The sequence below is a fragment of the Salmo salar genome, chromosome 01, assembly GCF_965601325.2.
Source record: "Salmo salar chromosome 01, fSalSal1, whole genome shotgun sequence".
NCBI lineage: Eukaryota > Metazoa > Chordata > Actinopteri > Salmoniformes > Salmonidae > Salmo > Salmo salar.
In genome coordinates, this window is record NC_138291.1 from 135,754,465 (window position 1) to 135,771,660 (window position 17,196).

General features: G+C 43.2%; 1 protein-coding gene across 1 annotated transcript in view; it reads right to left on the minus strand.

The window, feature by feature from the left end:
• The window catches only part of LOC106561454 (guanine nucleotide exchange factor subunit RIC1), a 76,487-nt gene extending 60,938 nt beyond the window's left edge, over positions 1-15,549 (minus strand). The window contains exon 1 of the mRNA XM_014125432.3: positions 14,935-15,549. Within this exon, the coding sequence (XP_013980907.3) occupies positions 14,935-15,075 (141 nt within the window). The 5' untranslated portion in view covers positions 15,076-15,549. The remainder of the gene's footprint in view (positions 1-14,934) is intronic.
• Positions 15,550-17,196: the final 1,647 nt, after the last annotated feature.

Here is a 17,196-nt window from a genome sequence, read left to right on the forward strand (position 1 = left end):
TTACACCAGGAATGCACAATCCCTTCATCAGTGCTCAGACTGTCCGCAATAGGCTGAGAGAGGCTGGACTGAGGGCTCGTAGGCCTGTAGTAAGGCAGGTCCTCATCAGACATCACCGGCAACAACAGGCACAAACAAACCGTCGCTGGACCAGACAGGACTGGCAAAAAGTGCTCTTCACTGACGAGTCGCGGTTTTGTCTCACCAGGGGTGATGGTCGTATTCGCGTTTATCGTTGAAGGAATGAGCGTTACACCGAGGCCTGTACTCTGGAGCGGGATCGATTTGGAGGTGGAGGGTCCATCATGGTCTGGGGCGGTGTGTCACAGGATCATCGGACTGAGCTTGTCGTCATTGCAGGCAATCAACGCTGTGCGTTAGAGGGAAGACATCCTCCTCCCTCATGTGGTACCCTTCCTGCTGGCTCGTCCTGACATGACCCTCCAGCATGACAATGCCACCAGCGATGCTGCTCGTTCTGTGCACGATTTCCTGCAAGACAGGAATGTCAGTGTTCTACAATGGCCAGCGAAGAGCCCTGATCTCAATCCCATTGAGCACATCTGGGACCTGTTGGATCGGAGGGTGAGGGCTAGGGCCATTCCCCCCCAGAAATGTCCGGGAACTTGCAGGTGCCTTGGTGGAAGAGTGGGGTAACATCTCACAACAAGAACTGGCAAATCTGGTGCAGTCTATGAGGAGATGCACTGCAGTACTTAAAGAAGCTGGTGGCCACACCAGATACTGACTGTTACTTTTGATTTTGACCCCCCCTTTGTTCAGGGACACATTATTCCATTTCTGTTAGTCATGTCTGTGGAACTTGTTCACTTTATGTCTCAGTTGTTGAATTTTATGTTCATACAAATATCTACACATGTTAAGTTTGCTGAAAATAAACATTTGACAGTGAGAGGACGTTTATGACACACCCTATGTGTTTTACATGTACTGAATTTGTCTGATGCTCAAACACGCTGTTTGGTTAAATAAGACACACAAATGACTCAAGAGGGAGCCAGAGATCAAGAAAGCCTAACCAGAGTCTCTTCCTCCAGCTGCTGCTGGCCTTCGCAGATTCTTCCGTTATGCTCCTGAAGTTGCCAGTAATAGGCTACACCAGCGGTCGGCAACCTTTTGCATCTGGAGTGCCAATTTATCTTACATTACATTTACATTTTAGTCATTTAGCAGACGCTCTTATCCAGAGCGACTTACAGTAGTGAATACATACATTTTATACATTTTTTATTTACGTACTGGTCCCCCGTGGGAATCGAACCCACAACCCTGGCGTTGCAAACACCATGCTCTACCAACTGAGCTACCATTTCTACCAATCTGTGTGCCAGTTATGATTTTCATTTGCACATTTTCATGTAACAGGCTGACTATAGACCGAAGTGTGCTACGTGCAAAATAAATTTAGGAATCTATATTATTCAATTATTGCATGCCAACGAGCGTCTGCGTTGCCAAGGGCTAAAATGGAAGTCAGTTCTATTTGTGACGCAGATCACGCTGCAAGTCCTGCCTCTCCCATCTCCTCATTGGTTTATAGAAGCAGATAACCAATGATGATATGGCACGTGGGTATACCCACGCGGGTGACTGAAGACGAACGAGGTCAGTGGCGGTAAAGCACCGAATTTATGAAAGTTGCCAATTGCAATATAAAGTCAAGAGAAGAAAAAGCCTGGAAGGAGGAGAGATGACTAGAAAGGATTCGGTTGACTGTTTTATGTGTGGATTAATTGGCGGAGTAGAGGACCTTGTGCATTTCTGGTAAAATAACTCAATGTTTATATCCCAGGACAAATTAGCTAGCAACAGAAAGCTAGCTAAATAGGACAAATTAGCTAGCAAGTGCAAGCTAGCTAGCTAAATTGCCATAAATGTTTAATGCTTTTCGACCTGTCCCCAAATTAATATAATTGGTTCAGGCTTTATTTTGATATTTTAGCCTGCGTGTCGTGATCGCGTTTGGTGTGGGGGGACAAAATACATTTATGCACGATGGAGCACGCCCGCAGCCGGTTTGGGTTCCGTGTAACAGTTTCATTTATAACAGTCTTTGTATCTCAAAATCATTGTCTATATCTAAAATAATTAACTTATTGCCATCTATATAAAAATAGCCTACATAAAGCAAACAAATAAGAACATCGCATAGTTGATACTTGAAACGTATCAACTATCAACTGGGTCAGCCAGAAACTCGTGCTTGCAAACTTGCATAACAAAATTCCCGCACCAGTGGCACAACCCTAGGCTATTTGTACAAGGGATAAGAAGTAATGTTATGACATTTCCACTGGATCAGAGCATTTTTCCCTTTACTACCGAGTAGTTATCGAAAGGCAGAGAGCTGGAAATATTTTTCGAATACTTTGAGGAACTATTATCATTCTCAACTGATTCTAAAAGCAGACTTAGTTACCTTGCTGTTTGAGGTGAAGAAAAACTCCTCAGCTCATTAGTGGTGGTGAGATAAGACAATCAGAAATACTAAAATCAGACATCCCCAAAAGGGAACATTTATAGGCCTAATTTGCATGCAGGCCAGATAGACTAGTTCTGCTTCTATGCGTAATCAGGTCAACGTTACTCATTGTCAGGAGCATTTCAAACAAAAGACAATGACTGAAATGACAAAACTTGTAAATGGAATGAAATAAACAAGAACTTGTCTCAAGAATGTAGCATAGGTTGTGAGTTTTGCAAACAATGTGTCCACTCAGACAATGAGAATGGTAAACCACTATAATAAATAATATTAATTTACAAACATTGCAGATGAGATATTAATGGGAATTAACGTTAAATGTAGGCTACTACTGGTGATATACACTATATACAGTGTATTCCTTTCAAAGCACTTCATGGCTACAGACGTGAGTGCTACGGGTCTATAGTCATTTAGGCAGGTTGCCTTCGTGTTTTTGGGCACAGGGACTATGGTGGTCTGCTTGAAACATGCTGATATTACAGACTCAGTAAGGGACATGTTGAAAATGTCAGTGAAGACACCTGCCAGTTGGTCAGCACATACCCGGAGCACACGTCCTGGTAATCTGTCTGGCCCTGCAGCCTTGTGAATGTTGACCTGTTTAAAAGGTCTTACTCACGTCAACTACAGAGAGCGTGATCACACACTCGTCCGGAACAGCTGATGCTCTCATGCATGCCTCAGTGTTGCTTGCCTCGAAGCGAGCATAGAAGTGATTTAGCTCGTCTGGTACGCTCGTGTCACTGGGCAGCTCGCGGCTGTGCTTCCCTTTGTAGTCTAATAGTTTGCAAGCCCTGCCACATCCAACGAGCGTCGGAGCCGGTGTAGTACGATTCAATCTTAGCCCTGTAGTGTGGCCTGCAATTTATCACAAGATCTCTAGATTTTGCTGGCCTGAAGTAGAGTAAAATCTAGAGACTTCCTTAGATTTCGTGCACCAGCTGTTTACAAATATGCACAGACCGCCTCCCCTCGTCTTACTGCTGTTCTATCTTGCTGGTGCAGCGTATATCCCGCTAGCTGAATATCCATGTCATTATTGAGTCACGATTCTGTGAAACACAAGATTTCACAGTTTTTGATGCCCCGTTGGTAGGATATTTGTGATTGTACCTTGTCTAATTTATTGTCCAATGATTGCACGTCGGCGAGTAATGACGGTAACGGCAGCTTTCCCACTCGCCTTCTGCGGATCCTCACGAGGCATCCCGCTCTGTGTTCTCTGTACCTGCGTTTCTTCCTCGTGCAAATAACTGTGATGTTGTCCTTCTCGGGTGTTCGGAGAATGTCCTGTGCGTCCTGCTTGTTGAAGAAAAAAATCTTAGTCTAATCCGAGGTGAGTGGTCGCTGTCCTGATATCCAGAAGCACTTTTTTGCCGTAAGATACGGTTGCAGAAACATTATGTACAAAATAAGTTACAAATAACAGATAGCACAATTGGTTGGGCGCCCGTAAAACTGCTGCCATTTCTTCCGGCGCCATTTTAGGCATGAAGTGGTTTAAAAGGCTGGTAATGGCTCACATCAACACCATTATCCCAGAAACCCTAGACCCACTCCAATTTGCATACCACCCAAACAGATCCACAGATGATGCAATCTCTATTGCACTCCACACTGCCCTTTCCCACCTGGACAAAAGGAACACCTACGTGAGAATGCTATTCATTGACTACACCTCAACGTTCAACACCATAGTAACCTCAAGGCTCATCACTAAGCTAAGGATCCTGGGATTAAACACCTCCCACTGCAACTGGATCCTGGACTTCCTGACATGCTTCCCCCAGGTGGTAAGGGTAGGTAACAACACATCTGCCCTGGAGCCCCCGAGGGTGTGCGTGCTCAGTCCCCTCCTGTACTCCACGTTCACCCACGACTGCATGGCCAGGCACGACTCCAACACAATCGTTAAGTTTGCAGACGACACAGTGGTAGGCCTGATCACATACAACGAGACAGCCTATCGAGAGATGGTCAGAGACTTGGCCGGGTGGTGCCAGAATAACAACCTCTCCCTCAATGTAACCAAGACTAAGGAGATGATTGTGGACTACAGGAAAAGCAGGATCGAGCACGCCCCCTTCTCATCGACGGGGCTGGAGTGGAGCAGGTTGAGAGCTTCAAGTTCCTTGGTGTCCACATCACCAACAAACTGGAATGGTCCAAACACACCAAGACAGTCGTGAAGAGGGCACGACAAAGCCTATTCCCCCTCAGGAAACTAAAAAGATTTGGCATGGGTCCTGAGATCCTGAAAAGGTTCTACAGTCCGGGTTCTGGCTGGGCCACTCAAGGACATTCAGAGACTTGTCCCGAAGCCACTCCTGTGTTGTCTTGGCTGTGTGCTTAGGGTCATTGTCCTGTTAGGTGAACCTTCGCCCTAGTCTGCAGTCCTGAGCGCTCTGGAGCAGGTTTCCATCAAGGATCTCTGTACTTTGCGCCGTTCATCTTTGCCTCGATGTTGACTAGTCTCCCAGTCCCTGCTGCTGAAAAACCTCCCCACAGCATGATCCTCCTACCACCATGCTTCACCGTAGGGATGGTGCCAGGTTTCCTCCAGACATGACCATTCAGGCTAAAGAGTTCAATTTTGAGAATCTTATGTTTCTCATAATCTTTATGTGCCTTTTGGCAAACTCCAAGTGGGCTTTCATGACTCTTTTACTGAGGAGTGGCTTCCATCTGGCCCCTCTACCATAAAGGCCTGATTGGTGGAATGCTGCAGAGATGGTTGTCCTTCTGGAAGGTTCTCCCAACTCCACATAGGAACTCTGTCAGAGTGACCATCAAGTTTTTGGTCACCTCCCTGACCAAGGCCCTTCTCCCCCGATTGCTCTGTTTGGCCAGGCGGCCAGCTCTAGGAAGAGTCTTGGTTGTTCCAAACATCTTCCATTTAAGAATGATGAAGCCACTGTGTTCTTGGGGTCCTTCAATGCTGCAGAAATATTTTGGTACACTACCCCAGATCTGTGGCTCGAAAAAAATCTACGGACAATTCCTTCGACCTCATGACTTAGTTTTTGCTCTGACATGCGCTGTCAACTATGGTAACTTATATAGACAGGTGTGTGCCTTTCCAAATCACGTCCAATCAATTGAATTTACCACAAGTGAACTCCAATCAAGTTGAAGAAACATCTCACGGATGATCAATGGAAACCGGATGCACCTGAGCTCAATTTCGAGTCTCATAGAAAAGGGTCTGAATACTTATTTACATAAATCAAATGTATTTATAAGGCATTTCTTACATCAGCTAATGTCAAAGTGCTGTACAGAAACCCAGCCTAAAACCCCAAACAGCAAGCAATGCAGGTGTAGAAGCACGTGGCTAGGAAAAACTCCCTAGAAAGGCCAGAACCTAGGAAGAAACCTAGATAGGAACCAGGCTATGAGGGGTGGCCAGTCCTCTTCTGGCTGGGTGGAGATTATAACAGAACATGGCCAAGATGTTCATAGATGACCAGCAGGGTCAAATAATAATAATCACACTGGTGGTCGAGGGTGCATCAGGTCTGCACCTCAGGAGTAAATGTCAGTTGGCTTTTCATAGCCGATCATTCAGAGTATCTCTACCGCTCCTGCTGTCTCTAGAGTTGAAAACAGCAGGTCTGGGACAGGTAGCATGTCCGGTGAACAGTTGAAACTGGAGCAGCAGCACAGCCAGGTGGACTGGGGACAGCAAGGAGTCATCAGGCCAGGTAGTCAATAATACATAAGGTATTCCTGTTTATTTTAATACACTTGCAAACATTTCTAAAAAACGGTTTTCACTTTGTCATTATGGGGTATTGTGTGTAGATTGCTGAGGAATTGTTTTTATTTAATCCATTTTAGAATAAGGCTGTAACATAACAAAATGGGAAAAAGGTCAAGGGGTGTGAATACTTTCCGAAGGCACTGTATATCATGTTATTTGAAGTTATCCCTATAGAGCGCATGCCTAAGCGATTTAGTTGTTGAATGGGAATTACGAGTGTTTTGATGAACTGTAATATTATAAAAATGGTGTTATTTTTGGGCATGCCTCTAAGTCCAGCAATTGAAACATCTAGGGCCTACTGTATGCTGACTGATAGCGTTCAGTGAAAATGATACATGATTTATGCAACATTATCTGCAAGTGACTTGATGCCTACTGCGCCAAAGTTGTAGAACGGGAGTGACGAGTTTATTTAACCAGGCAAGTCAGTTAAGAACAAATTCTTATTTACAATGACGGCCTACCCTGGGCCAACTAACGACACTGGGCAAATTGTGCGCCACCCTATCGGACTCCCAATCACGGCTGGTTGTGATACAGCCTGAAATCGAACCAAAGTCTGTAGTGACGCCTCTAGCACTGAGATGCTTTGACAAGTGTGTTGATAGAACGGTAATAATAGTTAAGAGAAAAATAGCCCTTGCCGTAATTGTCTAAGAAAAGTGAGGAGAGGAAACCACAACTTAAATAGGTCTATAATCAATAGCCTAACTGTTAAATGTGCCTGGCTTTATCAATCATCCATATATACAGCACCAGTCAAAAGTTTGTGAATAATAGTGAAGACATCAAAACTATGAAATAACACATATGGAATCATGTAGTAAGCAAAAAGGTGTTAAATCAAAATATATTTTAGAATCTTCAAAGTAGCCACCCTTTGCCTTGATGACCGCTTTGCACACTCTTGGCATTCTCTCAACCATGACGAATGCTTTTCCAACAGTCTTGAAGGAGTTCCCACATATGTTGAGCACTTGTTAGCTGCTTTTCCTTCACTCTGCGGTCCAAATCATCCCAAACGGGTTGAGGTTGGGTGATTGTGGAGGTCAGGTCATCTGATGCAGCACTCCATCACTCTCCTTGGTCAAATACCGCTTACACAGCCTGGAGGCATGTATTGAGTCATTGTCCTGTTGAAAAACAAATGATAATCCCACTAAGCGCAAACCAGATGGAATATCGCTGCAGTATGCTGCGGTAGCCATGCTGGTTAAGTGCCTTGAATTCTAAATAAAATCAGACACTGTCACCAGCAAAGCACCCCCACATCATCACACCTCCATGCTTCATGGTGGAAACCACATGCGGAGATAATCCGTTCACCTACTCTGCGTCACAAAGACACAGCAGTTGAAACCAAAAATCTCAAATTTGGACTCATCAGACCAAAGGACAGATTTCCACTGGTCTAATGTCCATTGCTCGTGTTTCTTGGCCCAAGCACGTCTCGTCTTCTTAGTGTGGTTTCTTTGCAGCAATTCAAACATGAAGGCCTGATTCATGCAGTCTCCTCTGAACAGTTGATGTTGAGATGTGTCTGTTACTTGAACTATGTGAAGCATTTATTTGCTGCAATTTCTGAGGCTGGTTACTCTAATTAACTTATCCTCTGAGGCAGAGGTAACTCTGGGTCTTCCTTGCCTGTGGAGGTCCTCATGAGGTCTTTTACCAAATAGGAGTGGTATACAGAAGACGGCCCTATCTTGTCACAACACAATGGACTGGCTCAAACGTATTGAGGAAAGAAATTCCACAAATGAACTTAATGCACATCTGTTAATTGAAATGCATTCCAGGTGACTACCTCATGAAGCTGGTTGAGAGAATGCCAAGAGTGTGCAAAGCGGTCATCAAGGCAAAGGGTGGCTACTTTGAAGATTCTAAAATATATTTTGATTTAACACCTTTTTGCTTACTACACATGATTCCATATGTGTTATTTCATAGTTTTGATGTCTTCACTAGTATCCTACAATGTAAAAAAAGTAAAAAATAAATAAAAACCCAGGAATGAGTAGGTGTGTCCAAACTTTTGACTGGTACTGTATATCTACACAAATAAGACAGATCCTGTTTCTGTTGCCTGTTAGTGTGTTTGCTTAATAGCCTACTGATTCCGTGAACACCAAGCCTCATGCAACCACATGTTGGATAAACAATTTCACAAATGTGGCTGTTTTTAATATTTTCTATGCTGTAATAGGCTTTACACTTGTTTTCGTTAAAACAGCCTCTGATATTATAACTTATTTAGTGCCGTTTACACTAACAAATTATCAGATTTCAACAACTAAAAATAACCCTCCTTTTTCTTGATCTCCTTATTGTTATTACTTATTATTATGAGGATCATAATAGTAATAATGTCATTATCATTAGTAGGCTTAGCATAGCAGCCTTGTTTAACCACTATCTAACCATAGGCCTAAGAGTGCATCCTGTTTAATCAATACCGTAACTTACTTAGCCCTGTATTTTAATATTTATATAGGCTTTGCATCAATCAATAATTAGGTCATGTCATCACACAGCATACGAGTCATTCATGATTTGAAACGCAATCAAGCATTTTAGATTTAAAATAAAATAAATTGACCCTTGAATAATTAGCATAAATAATAAACTCCTCCATTTAGGCAATTGCATTCACAAATGAATGCGTCTGTATTTAGTTGATGCTGTAATAAATGTTTCTAATTTATTTAGTGTTGTTTACACTGTTCCAACCGGTCAGAAAATATATACTGTAACCAAACAGCACCTGTTTGGTACACATAATATGCATGCAGCGCTTTCGCCTTACCTTCTTTATCTTAATGTCCAGTATTTTCCACAACTAGTCAAATTTTTGTCAAGTTTATTTATCACGTCCTCTGCATCCATTTAGCTGTCACGCGTTACGGTGTTCAGAGTTTGTTAGAACCAATTTATTGATGTAATTATGATATAGGTCAGGCCCCATTGATCATGTGCATGCGATGCATACACCTTTTTTCCTAAACAAATTGGGGATTTTGATAACAGAACTTTTCAGTCAGAAATGGCTGTAGTTATGTTGCAGCTTCAGCAACACGGAATGCTAACGTGAATGTCAACTAGGTTGGACAGCCTGTCACGCACAATTACTATAACAATAGCAAGGTTTCCCTCCAATTGGCGACAGATTTCCATGCAAATATTCTAAAATCTGCATAAAAACAATATGTGCATTTCCCCCACCAGATATGCTTTTCCATCAAATTGACTTGTTGCAGATAAAAGTCTGTGCATAAATATGTAGTGCACATAAAAATACCTTTTGCAGTTAAATTCCCATGTACCAAATAAAAAAAATAGAAGTTAAATGGGTTTCAATCACATTTTCAACTCCACTGATGGTTTAATCACCCCCCAAAAATGTGCGTTATATAGCGAGCGTGCCCACTGATATCGGCATGTGCGCTCAAGCAAACAGCTCACAGATACAGTTCAGTTGTAGCCCGCATACACGATGACATTCATGGACAAAAGAGATTGTCAAACGGCAGCCATTCATTGATGATCGTGTCACCAGAATAAGACCCTCGATATTTATTGGAAAGGAGCATCGAGCTCATCACCTTGCACTTTCACCACCCTGGGAAGTTCATAACTTATTTCATCTGTACCCTAATAAACGGCATGCTTTCCCAACGAGTTGTAGAGGGAGGGTCTTACGACATGTCATCATGTGACTCCAAGTTTACGTCGATATAATGGTTACTATATCAATATTTGCACATAAAAGCGTTTCCACCGACATTTCTCGCCTAACTTTACCGACACAAAAAGATCACACCTTGCCTAACGTTTTTTTGTTTTGTCGACATGTGGAAAGTTAACCGACACATTTTCTGTTTCCATCAGGCCATCAATTACATTTTATCCAACGTACTTCACTCGCATAAAAAGCGATGGAAACTTGGTTACTGGCTGATATACACAGTGAACAAAACATTAGGAACACCATCCTGATATTGAGTTTCTCCCATTTTTGTGCTCAGAACAGCCTCAATTCATTGGGGTACAAGGTGTCAAAAATGTTCCACAGGGATGCTGGCCCATGTTGATTCCAATGCCTTCCACAGTGGTGTCAAGTTGGCTGTATGTCCTTTGGGTGGTGGACCATTCTTGATACACATGGGAAACTGTTGAGCGTGAAAAACCCAGCAGCGTTGCAGTTCGACACACTCAAACCAGTGCGTCTGGCACCTACTACCACACCTCGTTCATAGGCACTTAAATATTTTCTCTTGCCCATTCACCCTCTGAATGGCACACATGCACAATCCATATCTCAGTTGTCTCAAGGCTTAAAAATCATTATCTAACCCGTCTCCTTCCCTTCATCTACACTGATTGAAGTGGATTTAACAAGTGACATCAATAAGGGATCATAGCTTCCACCTGGATTCACCTGGTCAGTCTGACATGTTTTGCACACTCAGTGTATATACTCCACATAGATAGGGTGGGGGTGGGATGTAGACAGGGACTGTAGTTAGCCTATACTGTAACTGCCCCAGTGGGACTCTTCGCATGTGGGGGAGGGGTAACTCTAAACCAAACCTCCCCCACAACCCAATTAATTCAGTCAAGCACAGCCCCAGCTAGCCTAGCACTAATGCTAATTAGCTAGAATAACCCCAAGGGCCCGACTTCAAACAGACATTTTCATACAGTAACCATATTACAAAGGTCTCAGATGACCTTGCTGCAGTAAGGATTCCTAATCCCATCGGAATCACAGATAGGTCCTGAGAATAATATGATGGAAGAGGATATTCAACTAGCAGGCAGATGAAAAGGCATAGGAATTGACATTTGTTAGGCTTAGAAGTCCTACTCTAGTCTCCTTTCCAGCTTTCCTCTTTTGTTCTCTATTGCTCCTCTAGCGTTCCTTAAAGACATGCTCCGGTACTTTGGCGACTAAGGAAGTATTATTATTTTTTTTTAAATTTTTAAACCTCCTGCTTTGGGTTGGATTAGTCAATGCCTAGTTCATGTATGCATAATCTATGAGCAGAATTGCTGTTTTACCTCAAATCAGCCACGAAATCCATAGTTTGAAGCGATTGCTTTCTAGAAGCTGTGCCAGGCCATTATCCCTACATTTCCCCCCACGCGGGCCAGCCCTCAAGCAAGTCGAGTCCCAGCAAAAAGGTTTCAGCCCCTCGTATTTGAGTGACAGCTAGCAAAAGGCCTACCCAGCGTTCTCCAATGAGGTTGCAGGGTGGGTGCAACAGCTCAATGGACACAGCAGAGGGGGGGGGGGGGGGGGGGGGGATGCACAACTGAATGCGTTCAACCGAAATGTGTCTTCCGCATTTAACCCAACCCCTCAGAGAGAGAGCAATGACGCGGTGCATATATGTAACATAGTATGCAATTTTCAGGGACCACGTATGGCTCGTAAGTGCTACTTTCAGAACTACTGGCTAAAAAGTATACAAAAGTACAGAAGAATTTCTTTAAGCAATAGGAGAGGGCTGATGACATCACAAATCACCATGAAACCAACTCCTTCAATTCCCTACTCCCTGAAGTTTGCAGTCTTATAAAACAAACAAAAAAAAAACTTTGAAACCTTTTTTTTTTTTTCTTTAGTGGGAGTACATTACTGTTTTTATACTTGAGATATCGCTTTTCAACAGTAGTAGTTCAAAAATTGCTGGAGGACATCTTTAAGCTTAGGGGGAAGGGGTTAGTAGACTGCCATCCAGAACACCTCAAAAATTGGCTAACTGTATTCTGCCTGATATGAAAGGAATGCCTGAGCCAGACTACTGAGACCTTAGTGGACCCCTCTTCTCTGTGGGAAGGTAGAGTTGCTCCTTCGTGGCCTCCTGAGTGGCGCAGCGGTCTAAGGCACTGCAGTGCTAGCTGTGCCACTAGAGAGTCTGGGTTCGAGTCCAGTCGCTGCCGACCACGACCCGGGAGACCCACGGGGTGGCGCAAAATTGGCCTAGCGTCTTCCGGGTTAGGGGAGGGTTTGGCCCGGCAGGGATGTCCTTGTCCCATCGCGCTCTAGTGACTCCTGTGGTGGGCCGGGCGCATGCAGGCTAACATGGTCGCCAGGTGTAGTGTTTCCTCCGACACATTTGTGTGGCTGGCTTCCGAGTTAAGTGGGTATTGTGTCAAGAAGCAGTGCAGCTTGGTTGGGTTTTGGAGGACGCACGACTCTCAACCTTCGCCTCTCCCGAGTCCGTACGGGAGTTGCAGCGATGAGACAAGACTAACTACCAATTGGATACCAGGGTCACTCATTGCCCTCTTTACTGAGGGAATGATGCATTATTGCATGATTGAGATGTTCTCTATCAACCCCAACAAGCCTCCCTCTGCTGAACCAATAAACAACCCTCACTCAGCCAATGTCCTTATGCTAAACTGTCTTTTCATGTCAACTGATACCGAGTGCTGTTCTCAAAATCAAAATTACGATTGTGTGATTGCACACCAAACACCAAGGCCACTCAGACAAAACCTCCCGTATAATATGCTTTATAACAACACATTCTACTAAGTCAGTGTAATTGAAGAGGTCCCAGAGGTCTAGAACAGTGTTTCCCAAACCTGGTCCTGCCTGTCAACCGCCACCTCTTCCATATTTTCCTAGAGTTTCACAGTTAGTTAATTCCCGCACATATTGGCCCGTGCAAAATCCAAGGCGCAGGGCAGGGTGACAGCAAGACTACATGACTAAGCTGCTCCCATACATGGATTTCTGCTTGGGCCAGGCAGGCCAAGCTGATGAGAGATGGGATTAGAGCCATGGGCTTTAGAGGAGTCATGGGGGGGTCATAGGAGATGGCTGATAAACAGAGAGATAGGAGAGGGAAGGAACTGGCAAGAGGACAGAGGAGGAGCAGGCAGTAGGAGAGTTTACCATGGAGGGAAACTGCTCCCATGGAGGAGGAAGGAAACTAGTACTGAAGTGTGCAAGAGGTGTTCCCTTTATGGGGCCAGGGGCAGAAATCCAACTCAGAGACTAGGAAAGTCCCAAGCTCAGACCTGATAACTTCTGGGGGAAAGGGACCGTCTGAGCTATAAACTGTAGATAAAATGTATTTATAACATACTATGCGTTATGGGATCAGTTCATGTCCAGCTGTTGAGGTTGACATGACTTATAGATCAGATAGCCATAGATCTGTGCTTTGGTGCCTAGTTCAGTCAGTCTGGCTGGCTGACCTTCAAAGAGGCCTTGAGTCTTGGACTGGACATGCCTGGCAGCTTTAAAACACTAAAAGGCAAGCAGAGCAGACAGAAGGCAAGGGGGGCCTGGACCGGCCACTAAGTTAGGGTTATAGCAGCACCCACATTCCTGTCCTGTGTGGACCTTTCCTGGACATCCTGTCCATTCTCTACCGTTTCTCCCAGTTTATGTTCAGGCCACTGGAGAAAATAAGAAACTGGGAAGCTCAACAGGATACTTCCTGTAAAGACAGGGAAATAAATACCGGCCTAGATTTGCACTATATACAAATGATGTAATGCAGAACCATCTAATTCTATTTTACTGCTGATATATATGTAGCACTCTTGCTTCTACACTCTTGTGCAGCCTAGTCATGGAGGCAGAGCTAATTTTACACCTGGGCTGACATAACTGTATTTGCAGATGTTGACATTGATGGTATACTGTGAAGTGCAAGAAGATATATTGTGATGTACATGATTATTATATTTGAGCTTTACAAATCAAAACTATGCAGTTTTATCAGTTAGGCGGTATCAATGTTGAAAATGAAGTCTAAAATCATTAACTAAGCCTTACTTTCCCATACTAAAATAATTTAATGTGAACGCGACTATAATATCGTAAATATGCACAGATATCGCAGAGTCTGGAATTATTTAGTCATTAACGACGTTAAACGATTATATCGCAAATTGCGATATTTGTAGTAGCATGATGATATGAGAGAAATTGGAAGAATGACGCACACGGAGGTATTCAAATTCACTGGAACTCTGTAATTTACACATTGTTATAGCTAAATACATAACAATTATCTCCTTTGATTCAAGATAGTTTCATGGGGTACCCAGTGACGGTGAAGGAATTCGCACCAGAGCTATGGTAGGGTGTTAAGGGAGTAAAATAAACATTGCTTTTAATGCTGAATTGAGTACACCAGATTATAGCTCTGATTTGCAGCTCTTACAAAAGCCGGCCTAGCTAAATACTTTGGATTTCATTAAATATCATTCTTACATAATCCTCATTAAACTACATTAAATGTATTAAATATTAGTGGCGATAACGCAACGTTGTGATTTGCCATGTACTTAACTATCTAGCTAGCTACTACTAGCCAACGTAACGTTAGTTTGGTACATACTTTATTATAATACTGGACTGAATACATGCTTTGTGCAACGTTAGCTTAGCTAGCTAGTACTTTTGTCAAACAGCTGATGCTTGTTGCGCCAGCTACTAGCATTCTTCCAAGTCCCTGTATGCAATGATAGCCATGACAGTTAGCTAGCTAAATATACCATGCCATGATAAAGTCGGTGACGAGGCAACCAGTGTGCACAGACAAAACTTAGCTTGCTTGCTTCTAGCTAACTGGCTAACAACTGCTAGGTAGCGGTTACCCAGTTCGTCGGCGATTAAGTCGTTGCTTACCCGACTAAACCAGATGCTTAGTTGAGTCTCTGACAACACAGCGAAGTAAAACCTCTGTGAGTTGGGCTGAATATGAAACGGTTCCTCTTCACTTTTCAGTGGACAAAGTAGCCTCCGGGGCCAGCCAGTTAGAAAATACATGACGGTCAGGCACTCCGACTCGACACTCCGTGTCACCGGGCCAGTGGAATGGCTATATTCCCAACGTAAAATAAACTATGTTGTCCAATCGGTTCATGAACAATTTGTAGCAAATTCAATCCCGCGTAAAGTCGATTTTCAGTCAAACGACATTCGTCCTGATCCTAGAAATCCATAAGCGATTGAGATCCAATCAGGCTAGCTAGCCAACACTGCTAACTTGAAATAGAACTGTGGAGCTCCTCTGAAAACAAATCGCTTGCGCACACGGGACTTTAAGTTAAAAACAAAATGCAACAGTATGAGCGAATTTATTTTTGTTATAAAGGTATCCTTTCTGCACCTATCTGAAAAAACATGTCTTATTTTTATTAGCGATAATAATTTTATCTTCGGCGTCTCTCGCTGTCGCCATCTTTATCGATTCAACTAGCTATCCTCGATCCGATTCGCTATCCCATGTATCTCTGCCCACCTACGTGAAGCTAGCCACAATAAGGATTAGCCACAATATTGGAATTTACGGCTCGCCTTCTAAATAAAAGTCCCTGACTGAAATGAATGCAAATGGTTAAAAATAGCGGAATCATATCATATTTGGACTAAATCATGTTAAACAACGTTGGAGATTTGATATATAAATTCAAAAGACAATAATGAGTTAAATTGATGTAAAATAATATTTAAAAAATCTGTTGAAATTGCACCGTGGATGTATTACACTTCAGAATTGCATTGGGGGAATATTTATTTCATTGTACAGCATTACCTATGGATTACTGAAATGGGGTATCAGTCTACTCAGTGACACCCACAGAACACAACTGTGAAGTGTTTACACATATATACTGAACAAAAATAAATGCAACATGCAACAATTTCAATGATTTTACTGAGTTACAGATCCTTTAAAGGAAATCTGTCAATTGAAATAAATGAATTAGGATTATGGATTTCAAATGACTGGGCAGGGATGCAGCCATGGGTGGGCTTAGGCCCACCCACTTGGGAGCCAGGCCCAGCCAATCAGAATGAGTTTTTCCACACAAAAGGGCTTTATTACAGACATAAATACTCCTCAGTTTCATCAGCTGTCTGGGTGGCTGGTCTCAGACGATCCCGCAGGTGAAGAAGCCAGATGTGGAGGTCCTGGGCTGGTGTGGTTACACGTGGTCTGCGGTTGTGAGGCCGGTTGGATGTACTGCCAAATTCTATAAAACGATGCTTACCATAAGAAATTAACATGAAATTCTCTGGCAACAGGGACATTCCTGCAGTCAGCAAACCAATTGCATGCTCTCTCACTACTGGAGACATCTTAGAGTGGCCTTTTACTGTCCACAGCACAAGATGCACTTGTGTAATGATCATGCTGTTTAATCAGCTTCTTGATATGCCACACCTGTCAGGTGGATGGATTATCTTGGCAAATGAGAAATGCTCACTAACAGGGATGTAAACAAATTTGTGCACAAAATCTGAGAGCAAGTAGCTTTTTGTGCATGTGGAACATTTCTGGGATCTTTTATTTCAGCTCATGAAACCAACACTTTACACGTTGCGTTTATATTTTTGTTTAGTATATTAGTGTCATAGCTCTTATTGTGGAACTTTGACTGTAGGAAATAACCTCCCCAGTTAGCCTATTGCACTGTACAGCCTTACCTATGGATTGTGGATGACGCAAATGGGTTATCAGTCTACTCAGTGACACACAGAACACAACTGTCAAGAGTTTAAACAAATATTAGTGTTGTAGCTCTTATCGCGGGACTCTGAAACCACTGTACAGCCTTATGACACTAATATTTGTTTAAACTCTTCACACTTGTTCTGTGGGTGTCACAGTAGACTGATACCCAATTTGATTGATCCACAATCCAAAGGTTAGGCTGTACAGTGCAATATGCATGCCCAATACACATAGTAGGTTGACTGGGAAGCTTAATGTGGCTCACTACAAAAACCTCTCATTAGCTACCAGGGACGCATCCTTGATGGAAGCTTCCTCGTTTGGGGGCTTATCTAAGCTTCTGAAGGGGAAGCTCCAGATAGCCCAGAATAAGCTGATCAGGGTAGTATTGAAGGTAAGTCTACGTACTCACATAGGCAGGAGCTGCT